This window comes from Kryptolebias marmoratus, linkage group LG2, assembly GCF_001649575.2.
Source record: "Kryptolebias marmoratus isolate JLee-2015 linkage group LG2, ASM164957v2, whole genome shotgun sequence".
In the NCBI taxonomy this organism is placed as follows: domain Eukaryota; kingdom Metazoa; phylum Chordata; class Actinopteri; order Cyprinodontiformes; family Rivulidae; genus Kryptolebias; species Kryptolebias marmoratus.
The window spans coordinates 11,113,793-11,128,616 of record NC_051431.1 but is presented as its reverse complement, the minus strand read 5'-3'; the positions used below and the strand labels follow the sequence as shown (position 1 = coordinate 11,128,616).

Sequence of the window (14,824 nt, the reverse complement as noted above, 5' to 3'; positions counted from 1 at the left end):
CCTGCTACTTTATCCACCGTCCAGGTCAAGTTATTTAACAGTGCAAGAAATCTTTCCCAATCTCAAACCCATTTGTCTGGCCCTATTCTACACGAACGGGGTTATATTACGCTTGACTGAACAAAGAAAGCGGTCGTCTACTGGCGTCGATTCTCCGTCATCATGGCATCTGGACTTTTATTCTGTAGTTGACTTTTATTCTGTAGAATAGAAGTCAGGTTGCTTTGTCTTTTTAATATTTTCTCTGTTTTGGGGGGAAATAAAACGGTCAGCCTCGAGTCAACAGCGCTTTGTCGGAATGGGAGGTTACCAGGTGTATGCAGGGTAAACAAAACCCCTGAGCATTCAATCCTCATTTCAGGAGAACTGGTTTGATGGCTCTTCTTATTGTGCAAATTCATTTCATGTGGTACAGTGTTTTGGGTCGTAGATGTGGAATGTCGAAGCTTTTGTTCTTCCGTTTCAAAGTAACTGATCTGCTTAATTGAATAAATATCCTTCATTAAAATATATGTCACACTGTTACAAATAGTGGGTGTAAAAACACTAAAAGCGGCGTTGAAGGAACGCATGTTACCCACTGTAGTGCACACCCAAGTTTTAATCAGAGATCTTGTGTGACCTGTTAGCACTCCCAGTATATGTAGGGGATGACTCTCAGCTACTACCACACCAAGTTTTAGCTCAATATCTATAAAACTGACTGCATCATGGGGCCATTTTTGTGTTTGCTAAGGTTGATTAGCTGTAGCGCCCATCTTGAATGCAGTTAACACCAAAAGTTAATTGCGTCCAATGATTACTTTCTAAATTTCATTAAAAGCTATCTAGTTGTTCAACAGTTATTTTGCTAACAGACAGATAAACACTTAAAACAATTACATAATTTCCCACTTTTTGTCCTGCAGGCAATAATAAGACAGAAACTAGTTGTCCTAGGATCCTCAGATTTCTTTATTCTGTGATGAATGATGTGTTGTACAAATAAGACATTTAGTTTAGTGAAGAAAAACAAACAGTTTGTTTGATCTTGTTGAAAATATGTGGTACTAAAGGAAGTATTTATCAAAAGTTGTGGGAACATAATAAAAACTGGGTACGATATAAAAAAAGCCCTTTAAGGCAGAGAAACAAACAAAAAGGACAAATTACATGTTATTTATGGCCACAGGAGATACACATAAATAATGAAAAACAAAACAACATTTGGTAATTGACATTGTAACCAGCCAAGCATTTACCAGTGCATATAAATATACAACTTCGTATAAATAAAATTAACTTAGAGATCATGCTTATATGTAATTAGCGAAACCCTCGATCCAAAACATAAATAATTGAAGATGATTTCAAGCACAAAACTATGCACAATGCTTGTCGCAGCTACTTAATACACTCAAACTAAACCATTTGGGTTCTTTCTCTATAGATCAACTATAGGAGGGGAAGACGGTTTCTTTAGTCAAGCGCATCAGTTTTCTCTTTGACCGGTTTTTCCTGCCGCAATTTGATATTTTGCGAGCGAGACAGCAAACACGTGTGGAGTAAAGCTACAGTATGTTTTCAACAAAGCCAAGCCTGAACATAAAGGGAGGTGTGTTATATCAATATTTACTCATACTCTGCCCTGAGCGCACCTTTCTGACATACCAACAGGTTACAAAAAGGCAGATGAAGCGAGGGCTCCGCTTTTATCTGTGCAGTCATTTTATTACCTTTCCCAGCAGAGGAACAAAACACACAGAGTCCTGATTGGGACGTTTGAAAATCCATTGCATAGCTCGAGGTTTCTGTTGGCTTTCTCTTTCAAGATCAGCTGCGCCAGTTTGCATGCATTATTGCACCGAACTCTACAACTCAGCGGCGCATAAAGGCAACTTAAAAAACAAGGTGGCGGAGTTTTACATACAAAAGCACAGACGCAGTGATATCAGGTGCATTTCAGAATGTTGTGAAAAGCTCGGGTTTTAGCGAAGAGCTGTCCATCATCAGTAACATCAACACGGGTGAAGCAGATGTGCAAAACCCAACCATACTTTAAAGGACTTCACACTCATGCTGGTGAGATTTCATCCGCTCTTTGTTTATCTACTCTACTACTCTACTCAGGCCACTTCGCTCCGTCCACTTTTGTTTTATGTGTTCACTCCGGGGAGAAGGGTATCCCGGGTTTTTAGGTCATGCAGAGCGGGACATTCTAAACCTTAAATGTGCACATCTTTAGGGGGGTACATACTTTGAAATGAAAAGTATAAAGCTGCACTTGGAACAACAACAAAACATTTTTTTTACCGGCAGAAGAAACATCGTAACGCTTAGTTTGATGAGTATCAGTCTACTAAGTTTCACATTATTGTAAATCATGTTTAACAAGCATTAAAAATGGTGAAAGTAGCATCATATTTCTCCATTAAAACATTTTATTGTCCCAACAAGCGCTCCAGTGCCTAGTTTAGTGTATTCCAGGCAGACTGGATAACTAGCTTCTTTGCTTCTGTTTACATAAAAAAAAAGAAACTGGCGACAACCGACGGCGTATCGACTTATTGACATGGTAATTTTCTGCGATTTTAAATTAAGGGCCAAAGGATAGGGTTATGGCTAGGAAATGGGATTTGGCTGCTCTCGAGTGAGCAGTAAGTTGAGGAGTCAGACATATAAGCCACTTTTTGTTTTTTATCGCCAACATAGAAAAGCATATGAATAACTTATTGCTCCAAAAAGGGCATTTCAGTTTCAGAAAATTATAGTGCGCTATGAAAAATATTCTCCAAAAGCAGCAAGATTAAAAACCCTCAGAGCTTTCCATCATAAAGCATCGTTTCTCTTACAATCTCCAGCTGTGAAATGTGAAATGCTGCCACGAGCCTCTGAAGTTTGTCGTCGAAACTCACGTGGAGGAAGGACTCTAGTAGTACTCTGTAGCGAGACAAGCATGCTGTTCTGACACTCTTATATGACCCTATCCTGCAAAACCCAGAGGAAGTTTGCAATCATACAGGACATTTACAGACATTTCACAATCAGGGTGTGAAATTAAAGTACTGTTGTGTAATACCACGGGGTAAGGCCAGAGGTCTTGGGCTGTAAAGGAAGTGAGTAAGGCTCTGATTTCTAGAAAATTCCAGTGAAATCTTCATGCCTTCAGTATCGATGAACTGACCTGACCTGACCTGTGGTTCTCAGGGTAACGTGGAAGCTAAAGAGTTGAGCCGCAGGAAATGATTTACAGACTCACACGTCTTCTTCTTCCATTTTTTTTTTTTTTTTGTCTTAGTTCATGAGCGCCACAGTGCTCTCAGGTTGGCTGCCGAAGATCCCGGAGAAAAACTCCAGCGCCAGGCGCACGTGGATGGGTACGAAGACGTACGAGGTGTAGATTACCATGGCGATGGCGGAGAAGAAAATGGAGTTGAAGATGGACTTTTCCCACGGCTCCAGGACGTAGATGCCAGTGATGAGCAGGTACTGGTAGTAGAGCCAAGCCAAGTACTCCCTCATGTTTTTGAAGTTCATCCTGCAGGCTGAGGTGAAGAAATGACAGCAGAGTCGAGACGTTTGCACATATATTGACGAGAGAAAGAAAAATACAATTCTGGTGCTCTAGATTTACAAAAACTAACAAAAACAAGACAAAAACTCTGCTTATTTTTTGAAGAAATTTTGTTGTGCAGTTGTTGTTTTTTTTAACATACTCGGAGCCTTGATCTTCGTGCAAGGAAACCAGACTACCCTCGCAAAGGTTTGAGATGTTTTCAAAACTGCCTCACGTCGCAGTTTGTCCCAGAAAGTGAAATTCTACCTCAACATCACCCGTGAATAATCCTGTCTGTGTTACTCTGGAAGAAAACATCGTCGCTTACTTGCATAATGAAACAGGAACACATCTGCGATGATATGAATGTGCAGTTTGTTTGGGTTTATTTTGCTTCCGATAGAAACTACACGTGGATTAGTCATTATTTGTTTGTCTGCGTCTCCTTCCTGTCCTCTCAGACCCCAGCTGGTCGAGGCAGATGGACGCCCATCCCGAGCCTGGTTCTGGTTCTGGTTCTGTTGGATGTTCCTTCCCGCTGTCGCCAACGTGCCGCTCGGGGTGGGGGATTGCGACGAAGTGAGGATTCGACGCAACCCGCTGGCTTCCTTAGCTTTATAACTTTTACTAATTGGCATTTTTGTTGGGAACTGGCACCAAATAAATAAACTGAACTGAATTAACATAAATAACAAAAAACAAATGTATACATTAAACAAAATTGAGATTATTTCAAAAATACTTAAGTAAGTAAATACAACAATAGAAAAAGATCTTATTTGGAATTAATTTCAATAACACTTAGTGCTAATTGATATATTCTGTATGTTTTAGAATTGAAGTTTCCTCCTTAGGTGCGTTCAAAGTGTTTTGCTGCGTGTCTCTGATTACTTTGAGAAACTACAATGGAAATTCATCTCCCCTGCTTGTTAGCTGTGTGCTTATTAATAAGCAGGTATGAGAGGGGACTGGGAGGTTTCTGTCCCACCTCTAAGCCCACAGCAGCGCCCTGAGGGGGTAAATCTCCATCTCCTTACAGGATACAGGATTCAAGAAGCATCACGAGGAAAAACAGCTGTGAAATTCGCATCACGGCTCCCTGATGACATCAGGCTGTCATCACCTATTCCCTATTCCCACGTTTGTGTTTGTTTGTGTCACACAGGGATAACAGAGTTTAATCCTCCCACATTACCACGCCGCCAGACCGAAACGTACCCTTCGCTTTGTTTTCAAAATAAAAGTGGCTCGTTGCGAAGCGAACAGATCAAAAGTGCTCGACTTTGTGCGCAGGTGCACCTGTCTGTGTCGAGGTATGGTGGGAGGCTTTGTTGACCTCTGAGGCAGAAGTCAACAGCTAGGGGTGGGGGTGGAGGGGGCGGGGCCAACAGGTGCAGGTGTACATCCTGTTTAATTCAGGAGACCGTGGAAAAACAACCTGATTTACAAATGAGCAGTAAAGATTCGACCTAAGTTACTAATAAAGACACCCCGATAGTGAAGATTGTCTGGATTTGGAACTTTGGCTTCATATTTAAGGCATCCTGGTCTTTTTTTTTCCAGGATAAAGTTTTAAAATTGAAAAAAAAAGAGCATTTCTTGAAGGAACAGCCACCACCTTGCATGCCACAGTTAAAACAGGGATGTTGTGCAATTTGCACTCAGGGATGACTCTCAGCTACTACCACACCAAGGTTAAGCTCAGTTTCTCTCAAATTAACTGAATTGTAGCACTTTTATGTTTGCTAAGGCTAATAAGCTGTGTCAGCTACTTTGACTCCTAAAGTTATTCACTCATAGATGTACATCCAATGAGTACTCTCTGAGCGTTTCAGTAAAATTCATCCAGTAGATCGTGAGATATTTCGCTAACAGACACAAGCATATGTATGATCGCCTGCTAAAAATGTCCCAGTACATCTGCCTTTAACCTACAAATGCACCTGTGTCCAGGTATAGGAAACTTTGTTTATCTGTGAGGTACCACAGGTGTAAGGGGGCGGGGCCAACAGGTGCAGGTGTACATAGTGTTTTTAATTTATGGGAAAACAGCTTTAAGAAACTGTAAACAAGATATCTAAGTCATTAGTAAAAAAAAACAAAGTCATTACTGTCTGGATTTACAACTTTGAAGTTCATATTTAGGACATTTTTGCTCTTTTTTTTAAAAGGATAATTTGTAATTTATTAACACAAACGATCAAATTCGATCATTTAATCGGTTAATCGGCCATGTGTGGGGCCGACCCCGGGTTCCGACTCACCTCCTGCTGCCGACGGGAACAGCCCCCCTGGGAATAATAATAATAATAATAAAAAAAAAAAAACCTGGCAGAAATGTCAGGAGGACGAGCTGAGCTGCTCTCTGCTGCTCCGCTGCTTTGCGTAAATCCGTCCCGTCTCCGCAGGCAGGGCAGGAAAAATGGCACCACACCCACAGCCCGTGCTTACACTAACCACTCACCTGGCGGGCTGGCGGATCATGCAGGTGGAGTGTCCGAGGGCTGTTTGACGCATAGACCAGTGTGTGTGTGTGTGTGTGTGTGTGTGTGTGTGTGTGTGTGTGATGGCAGACAGACGGGAGCAGCAGAAGCATCAGAGCCGCCGGAGGGGAGGATGTCCCGGCTGCAGCTCTCTTCCAGCCATGTCAGATCCGCATTTTATTTTATTTTTTTTAAACTTGGCAGGTTTCGTCTCACCCCCACTTCTCTCCCCCTCCTCCTCCCCTCCCCCTCCTCTCCTCCCGTCCCGCCGCAGTGACGCAGCTGGAGGAGGAACCAGCCAGGATGCTGTGGCTTATTTTCACTCCTCATACACACCAGAAATATAAAATTAATTACTTCAAACTAACATCCCCCCCCCCCATAGCCTCCATCTGTTATACTAAATAACACTTCAAAACATGTTTGTAGATTTGTGGCCAGAAGTCTACATTCCCTCATCATGGGCATGCTGAATGATTTATATTTATATCTAAGTAAGCTTTATTTGTTTATTAGCACATTTCACAGACAACAGCATCACAAAGTGCTGAACAGAGAGCAACATAACAAAAAAAGACAGTAAAACCAGACCTAAAAGCATTAAACAACACCGAACTAAAAACCTGTCGGAATAAAAAATGTCTTAAGATGTTTCTTAAAAGAGGGAGAGCGTTCCAGAGCCTGGGTGCCACCACCTGACACGCTCTGTCTCCACGTGTTTTATAAAAGGTGCGAGGTACCACCAGCAACATTTGATTTGAGGATCTCAAAGACCTGGGTGGACAGAAAGGCTTCAGAAGAGCCGAGATACATTTGGGAGTCAGACCATGAAGTGCCCTGAAGGTTAAAAATCAAAACTTTGAAATGGATCCTCAAATGTACAGGGAGCCAGTGCAGAGTGAATTTAACAGCAAGAGCTATGGATTGAAATGGGTTCCTGTGCACGGATTCGGTTGTCAAGCCCAAACCTTCCATCGGATTGAAGTCGTTATCTGCTTTAACCAATCAGAGGCCAGTTTCAATAAGAGTCCGGGATCATCGGCTCGTTGGGTCACCCAATCCGTGTCCAAGTTTCCGCCGTTTCAGCTGCAGAACTGAGGTGGAGTTGGGCAATTCTCCAGTGCCACGGCATGACGCTACCGCCGCCATGCTCGAGGGTTTGTAGTGTTTTTGTGTGAGAAAGTCTCACCTCAACTCCTCCAAACAAACACACATCCAAAAAAAAAAGTTCAATCTTTGTCTCGTTCCACCATGAAGACATTCGGCTCCACATTGAGCCGATTCACGGGTAGTTCTTGGTTGTTCCCAAACATCCCATTCCCTCCACCGGTACCACGGCCTGATGCTACCACCACCGTGCTCAGCAGCTAGTAAAGCCTCACTTAAATTTGTCCAAACATCCACCTTGTCATCATGGCCAAATGGCTCAAAATGAAGACGACATCCACACCTATGATGAGTGGATGAAACCATCCGACCACATCTGAGTTCTCAAAACTATTAGTCAGATGGAACCATCTACGGTCTTTTCATCCCATACTTTATAGAACAAGTGAGATATAGACAGTTGAAGAATCTTATCTCCTTAAAGGGAGTTTTTTCAGACCAGCTCAGTTCTGACGCTGAATTGCTGATGTGTAAACAAGGCCAGAGCTGATGGAGCACATCGGCGCTATGCCTGGATGCACCGCTGTTTGTTTGGTTATTGTTAGAAAGGCCGGCTTGAACCCAGAGCAGATCTCTGCCAGAGATTTGCAGCAGAACGAGCCGCTGGGGTTTCTACACGTAGTTCAAACGGCTGCTGGTTATTTAAATCGGAGAGTTTCGCCCTCGACAGCCTTTAGGATCACGCCTCCGACCTCAAACAGAGTCTGAACCGGTGAGGTGGCTTCAAGCAGTGGTTTCAAACTTATAGTATGTGCTACTCTCTCTGTTACTGCTACAGGCATCAACAAGAAATCGTACAAGCTTATATTTATATCTGACCAAACCCGAACTGTAACACTGGTCGAAGATGGCTGACAGCAGCGTCTCGTGCCTCGTAAGGAACTTTTGAATCAGGTTTTCTTGCCGTTTTTGCAGCTTTTTGTTGCTGGCGGGCCAAAAAGCTGCAAAGCAGAGGCTTAAATTATACTTGGACGAGTAGCCAGACTCACAGCAAATGATGTGTGAAGGCTTAAATGACGCTTGCACTAGTTCATCCTTTAACTAAAGTCTACTACGGTTTCCATAGGGGTTCTCAAAACATTGCTGTTTCAACTAGTGTCCATTTGAAGCCAAGATCCTAATCAGCTTGAACTACTCATCGTTTTAGGCTCTTTTTTTCTTTTTCTTTTTTAAACTTTACATCACAGTTTGGCTCATCGTGGTTAAGTGTTTATTATTCATCTTGTAAATAGTTGATATTAAATTTTTTGTTTCCAAGTACCACCGCCGGTACTTTTCGAGAACCGCTGGCTTAAAAGCTCAGACTGAGCACATAGGAGACAAACAAATGGTGAGGAAGTCAGGCTGAAAACACACTCACACACACTCGTATTGTGGATTCACTTCATTCACTTTCCCAAGTGGATCTGATTACCATTAAAAAGCAGCTCAGGTGTGTGAAAAAGGAGACGGGTTCTCCTCCGCCCTCCTCAAGTTAAGATGCGAGACCATAATACACCCTGTGATACACACACACACACACATTCCACCGGAGGATTAATTACCACAAAAAGCCCCCAAAACTGCGGGGGGAGCAGCAAAACCGATGACACAACCCAAGTTTACACTACTCGAAGCTAGATGGGTATTTGTAGATACGCATCTTTTCAACCAAACCAATTTCTACCTCTGCTTTTAAAGGGAACGTTCAGATCTTTTGGAGCCGAGTTATGTGGAAAGATCACTTCCAGCTGGAATACTGCCAGAATAAAACATGAGATTAATAGTGTTGTAGTTTGGTTTTTTTATTTAAGTTTTAAGATGGCAGCAACCCTCGTTGGAATTATATGTAAACCATTTAAAAGCAAATATGAAACACTGTAACATATGCTGTAAATCAGAACATAAAGCAGAAACATTTTGACTGTTATGAAGTTATCTTACACACATGTATTTATAAAATCATGTTCTGAACAGAAATATTTCCTGGATAATATTTGTAAATAATAAAGCTTGTGATTTCGTCGCAGCTGAAGTCCAAACTCGTGTAAAATAGGTACAACGAAAAAGTGTAAAATATGTTTAAATGCATTTTACATCAGTGTTATGGGGACGGGTTTTTCTCGGTAAAAGCATGCAGTCCATTGTTTCAAATTCAGACGTATTCTGACACATCATGCTGGTGTTTATTTAGGCGACACCTGACTGTGAATACTCGATAAATCACCGCCGCGTTTGTGTTTATAGTACAAAAACGAGGCGCTGTCCCCTATTTGCTCTACTTTACCCATTTCTCCAAACTGACGTCGTTTAAAAACCATCTACAGCAGGTAAGATATTAACTGTTCATTATCTTTCCATCACAAGTCCTACAAATTAACCACAATTTATTCGTTTTTCCTGCAGCCAGTTTGTGGTGCTGCTCGTGTTTTATTGGCTACGCATCCATAAATCAAAGCTAAAGACGCCACAGCATTAAACAATACCAACTCTTCCACACCTGAAGGGGTTTACCTGAGCGTGAATTTACTTATTTTACACACGAGTGGGAGCTGATGGGAATTATTCACAGTGGCGTTTTGGAGCTCCTTTGCATGTGGTACTTGCCCTGCAGGTGATAAAACAAACGTGCCACTGATGAAGTGTTCTGGTGCACGTTTGGACCAATAATCATCAGTATTATGCAGATCTGCAGGTTTTTGGGTGGTGGTGGGAGGGTGTTAACAGCAGCCCCGTTCGGAGCGTATTTAAATCTAATCCGTATCTGGAGTTTCCAACAGATCTCGGAGCACAGACAGCACTTTCTCTAAACACACAACACAGCTGAAAGAGCTTTTGCATAAAGCCCACAGTAACCAAATGACACCATTAACTGACTTGTCTCAGCTTATGGAAGACGAGCAGAAAGCGATGTGTGAGGGCACACGTTTATTCCCGTCAGTTAAAGAAAGGACAAAACTGTGCTGTAGAAGTGACTGAATTTAATTCTCTTTGAGTCCAAGTTCACTGTGGTTGTGAGTCATTCCACCAGAGTCAGAGAATCTGTGGATTTTCTTTCTTCTTTTTTTTTAAATTTCCTAACATGATCAGTCCTCGATTTGCCGCCAGGTCAAAAATCAGACACCCTGTAATTATCTCACAATCAGGGGACCTGAAATGAGACAAATCGGCCGTCCTGCTGGTTAGTCCGTCATCATGTTGGCGCCCTCTGCTCCCGTGGCGTCGTCCAGACTGAGCTCCTCCAGCATCTCCATCAGGGAGATACGAGGCGCGCCGTCGTCGTCCGTGTCGCTCTCCACCGGGATCTTCGAGGCATCTGGGAAATGAATAAATAAATGAAACTAATTAGCATCTGCTCATTAACCGTCCAATATTAAATCTATAATGTACGGTGTGACGAGTTGTCAGAAAAAGAGCAACAGTCTGAAAAGGGACAAATGGTTAAAATGTCTCTGAGAAAAGTGCTGGACAGGAAAGCCTGCTCACCTCTGTAGATGTTGACGTTCTTCCTCAAAGCCTCGTCTTCCTCCAGGTCCTCCAGGAAGTCCTGGTATTGTCTGAAGACACAAAAACAAAAATGAGGACGAATCCATCTGACGACACTTCCACAGAAAATTCAGTGTTCCCTTAAATTATTCATAAACTGAGTCACTATAGGTCTCTTTACTGCTCTCAGGGATTTTTTTAAAACACCGTTATTGCAACAAAAACAAACAACAGATGCGCCAGGATTTTAATATTAACCTCATGGGGTTAAAAAAAAAAAGATTGGCAAATGTTGTGGCGTCTTCCTGCTGTTTTAAACTCTTTATTTCGGGTTTCTTTAAAGAAACAAATAGGAGAAAATGCTTTAGTTGGAGCTAGATCTAATATTTTCTGAGCAGATTCATATTTAAAGAATGGATCCAAGATTTATCCTTTTATTAAAATCTGAAAAACACTAAATCCTTACTTTAACTGAACCCTGTGCACCCAGTGATGTAAATTATTCCTCTGTGTGACAGAACTCATCTAAAAAAAGCATCAATAATCCAGAATATTCTTCAAAATCCGAGATTTTCATCCAATGCGCCAGACTTCTGTATGATTTTGAGTCGCGCTCACATTGTTCTGCAGCGAGTCTCAAACTAACACGTCCCAACACAATCCCCGATCCCACCTTTCGTCATCGGTGTCCATGCCTTCGCGGTCTCTGGCCATCTCCTGCAGTTTCCAGTTCCTGCGCCTCGCCCTCCTGCTGCGGTCGTAGCTCTTCTTGATCAGCACCTTTCAGTCAACGTGGAAACGAGCCGTTTCATTTCACTCACTGTTCCTTCTGTCTAACAGGGTTTACCACTAGAGGTCAGCGTTAATACAGTGAACAAAAAGCACTAGAATCAAAGTCTGGATCTTGAAGTTTTACACCATGAGTGGTCAGAGAAGTGAATTTACCACATCGGGAACGTGGTGAGGGTTCATCTTGTTCAGGTACTCGTCGTTAACGTTGGAGTTAGCAAAGTCATACCTGAAGAGACAGAAGGAAACAAGAAATTAAAGCAGAAACTTTGTGAAACTGACTGTTTCCACGCGGAGGTTCAGTGCTTTTAATGTGAACTCAGTAATTCTACTGTGTCTGAAAACCAGAGCCTCTAATTACTGTCAGGGTTACAAGGAAACTTCCTCCTCTTCAGAAGCTAATGGAGGCTGCAGCACAGCAGAGAGGGACACCCCAGAATCGCTTCGGGGCATAAATGTACAGCTCACCCCAGCACCAGGTCTCCGATGTTGAGCAGGTGACCCAGGAAGGTGCGACAGTGGTACTGCTGACTCGTGTCCATCTCGGACGTTTTCTGGACCCACACCTCAGCCAGGGTGTGCTGTGACAGGCGAACAAAAAGGACAGAAACGTAGAATAAAGTCAGTAAAAACACCGAAGCAACATTCCTCCTGTTTGCTCAGACAGCTGCATCAACGACAGCGCAACATTCAGAAAGAGGAAAAACGGGAACTGAGTGGTTTTCTCATCTTGGCTCGAGTCCTGCACACAGGTTCAGGAATAATGTAATGGCTTGCTATTGATTTTTACCTCTAAGAGCAGAGCAATGTTCCCCCATAATGCAATCTGTTCTGCACCAGCACACACACACACGCACGCACGCACAGCCTCACCTTGTTGGACTTCATGCCAGCTCCAGCACCCAGCTTCTGGTCTCGGATGATGTCCACGTCCATAACGATGAACTCCTCCAGTTGCCGCGGGCTACAGAGGCTGCTGAAGGGGTTACGCCAGTACGTGTTCCCGTCCACCTCCGCAACTAACGCAAGAGATGAATTATGAATGACAAACACTGGACATCAGAACAAACAAAGCCAGACTGAAATTAAATCGTCCTTTCTGCTCATTCTTTTAAAACAACAACTGGAACAACATCTTACCTACACTACAAATAAAGTGCACAAGCAGAACAGCTGAAAGAAGTTAATTACTGACTCAGGCTGTATCTGCTGATTAGACTTTTGGCTTTTATTGTCCTCAACTAAAACATCCTGCTCTTTGAAGTGTAATAAAAACACGTGCTGCTGCAGAGACTGGGAATTTGGTTGAGAAGTGACTGCGGCTAAAACTGGCAAGGTACATCACTGAAGTACCGACAACACATCTAAAAAAAGAGATGATTTCAAAGGTAATTTTATGAATGTCTCTGTATGTGTTGTGGAAGCAGACGGAGGATTTAGGATGGCTGAGATCAACTTGTTCATCATCATCCTCAAACTGTTTTTACACAAAACTGCAGTAAGCTAATGGCTCCGGCGTGCTCCGTAAGAGGTCAGGAAGTCTGTTCGCGGTCACGAGACGTTCGTTTTCACACCTTTCATCGTCAATGGTTCCGAACTCCCAGGAAGCTCCTCCCTCCTCCTTCGGCATTAAAACGAGTTTCTTCCCGTCGGCTCCTCAGCTCTCCTGTCCTCGTACAGAATTTTGCTTCCCTTACTGCGACCGGACGTGTTTATTAAACGGCCTGAGACGGTCCCAGCCACGAAGAGCCGCCTGCGTCTCTGCGCCGTCTTTTTAAGTTCACAGGTCTCTAAGTTTTGCAGGATCGGTCGTAAAGACGGCTGTATTTTCTAACAGCCTCCAGCTGCTTCTCAGCAGAGCTGCAGAAGCAAAATGGCTCCATTAGAGCTCACCGGCTTTTCCTCATAAACAACTACTGACCAATCACACGACACTCGGCTGCAAGGAGTTCGGCTTGGGTCGAGAAGGGGCAAACGAAGCTGCTACGAGAAGAAATTGACACCGTTTTCATCACACGACTACATGACTGAGAGCCGAATTCGTGACTTCTAATGGAGGCTGGAAGGGCCTTAAGGGAACAACTGTATGAGCTTAATAATAATAATTCAGCTGAAACTAAGAATTGCTCAAAAGAAAAAGCTAACTGTGCTGCTGACTTCTGTTTCAAAAACACTAGAAACACAGAAAACAATGCAGATTTCTACATCCTTGTGTATTTAATTATCAACTAGAGAAAAACAGAACAGTGAGAAAAGTGGGGAAATTTTCCAAAGTACTGATGTTTTGAACCTAACTGTCTTTCTGACAGTTTCTGAACATCTGTATTTAAACATCTGTGTTTATTTCACGCTGCAGAGGTAAACCTGCAGTTAACGTGGGGCAGAACGAAGGGAGTGGACGCCGAGCGCTGTCACAACGCAGCGGCGCCGAAGGAAAACTCACTCTGCAGCGTGCGGGGATCGATGAGATGGATGGTGCTGGTGACGCGAACGCACACGCAGATTTGCCCCATGTTCCCCAGGCTCTGCGCCAGCCGCAGAGAAAGACACACGACGTTGTCCTGAAAAACAAAACACTCCGTGGAGCTGAGGCCGCAAAGATGTTTACAGACGTTTGTTTCTCAAATGACGGCATGTTTTCATTTAACAGAGCTGTCAAAACAAAATGCAACCGAGAAATCCAAAAGTGCAAGAACTAATCTATGTTTTGTTATAAAACCAAATAAATCCTCTTTTTCTTCATGTATTTTTAACATTTTTTGTAAATAAAAAACAACAAAAAAAACTATAAAATCCTAAAGCTGCTGAGCGGATCTGGATACATTTGATTTCCAAAAACAAATTCAAACAAAACCGTAAAGCTAAAACATTTACATGAAGCTGTTGTGTACCTTGCACACGGGAACAATTTCTATGGAGAAAGTGCTCTTATAGTTGTAGGTGTTCGAATGAATATCATGAGAGATGAGGCGCTGAGAGGCTTTACACCTTTAAAAGAATAAAAAAATACATTAATACGTCATTTAAAGAGACGTCACAGTCCTTGTTTTACAAATCAAACAGATAAAAGAGTTTTGTATGCATGTAAAAGAAGCTCGGGGATAAGATTCTTACAAATATACTGTTGCTAAAAGACATGGAAAGCAGAACTTCTGAATAAAGATTTCTTCAGCGGCGCTCACCTGCACGGCACGGTGCACTGCAAGAAGTCCACCATCTTCTGCGCGTGCTGCTTGAAGCCGTAGTAGAAATCAATCCCGTCTACGAGAGAAGAGCAACACCGTCAGACACACTCCGCCAAGAAATTCATCACCGGCGGGTCAGCGCTATTTCAGAGCTCCTACACATGCAAACAATCCATACGAGGAAGCTGATTGGGTGGGCG

General features: G+C 42.8%; 2 protein-coding genes across 3 annotated transcripts in view; both read right to left on the bottom strand.

Moving 5' to 3' along the window:
• Positions 1–935: 935 nt before the first annotated feature.
• sptssb (serine palmitoyltransferase, small subunit B) lies at positions 936–6,017 on the bottom strand. Its single transcript, XM_017424639.3, has 2 exons — positions 5,800–6,017; positions 936–3,524 (listed from the first exon to the last, which is right to left on the bottom strand). Exon 2 carries the CDS (start codon positions 3,514–3,516, stop codon positions 3,274–3,276), a length of 243 nt encoding a protein of 80 aa, XP_017280128.1. The 5' UTR covers positions 3,517–3,524; positions 5,800–6,017; the 3' UTR covers positions 936–3,273.
• Positions 6,018–8,948: 2,931 nt separating this feature from the next.
• Positions 8,949–14,824, bottom strand: part of nmd3 (NMD3 ribosome export adaptor) — a 12,076-nt gene continuing 6,200 nt past the window's right edge. For both annotated transcript variants that reach the window (XM_017424593.3, XM_017424594.3), the window contains exons 8-16: positions 14,622–14,700; positions 14,331–14,427; positions 13,883–14,000; positions 12,313–12,458; positions 11,908–12,020; positions 11,596–11,668; positions 11,324–11,430; positions 10,651–10,721; positions 8,949–10,480 (exon numbers count right to left, since the gene is read on the bottom strand). In XM_017424593.3, coding sequence (XP_017280082.1) covers positions 10,347–10,480; positions 10,651–10,721; positions 11,324–11,430; positions 11,596–11,668; positions 11,908–12,020; positions 12,313–12,458; positions 13,883–14,000; positions 14,331–14,427; positions 14,622–14,700 — 938 coding nt within the window. In that variant the 3' untranslated portion in view covers positions 8,949–10,346. The remainder of the gene's footprint in view (positions 10,481–10,650; positions 10,722–11,323; positions 11,431–11,595; positions 11,669–11,907; positions 12,021–12,312; positions 12,459–13,882; positions 14,001–14,330; positions 14,428–14,621; positions 14,701–14,824) is intronic.

Bases quoted from the DNA above. Each gene is read 5' to 3' on its own strand.
- sptssb (XM_017424639.3), bottom strand. From the start codon at position 3,516: ATGAACTTCAAAAACATGAGGGAGTACTTGGCTTGGCTCTACTACCAG.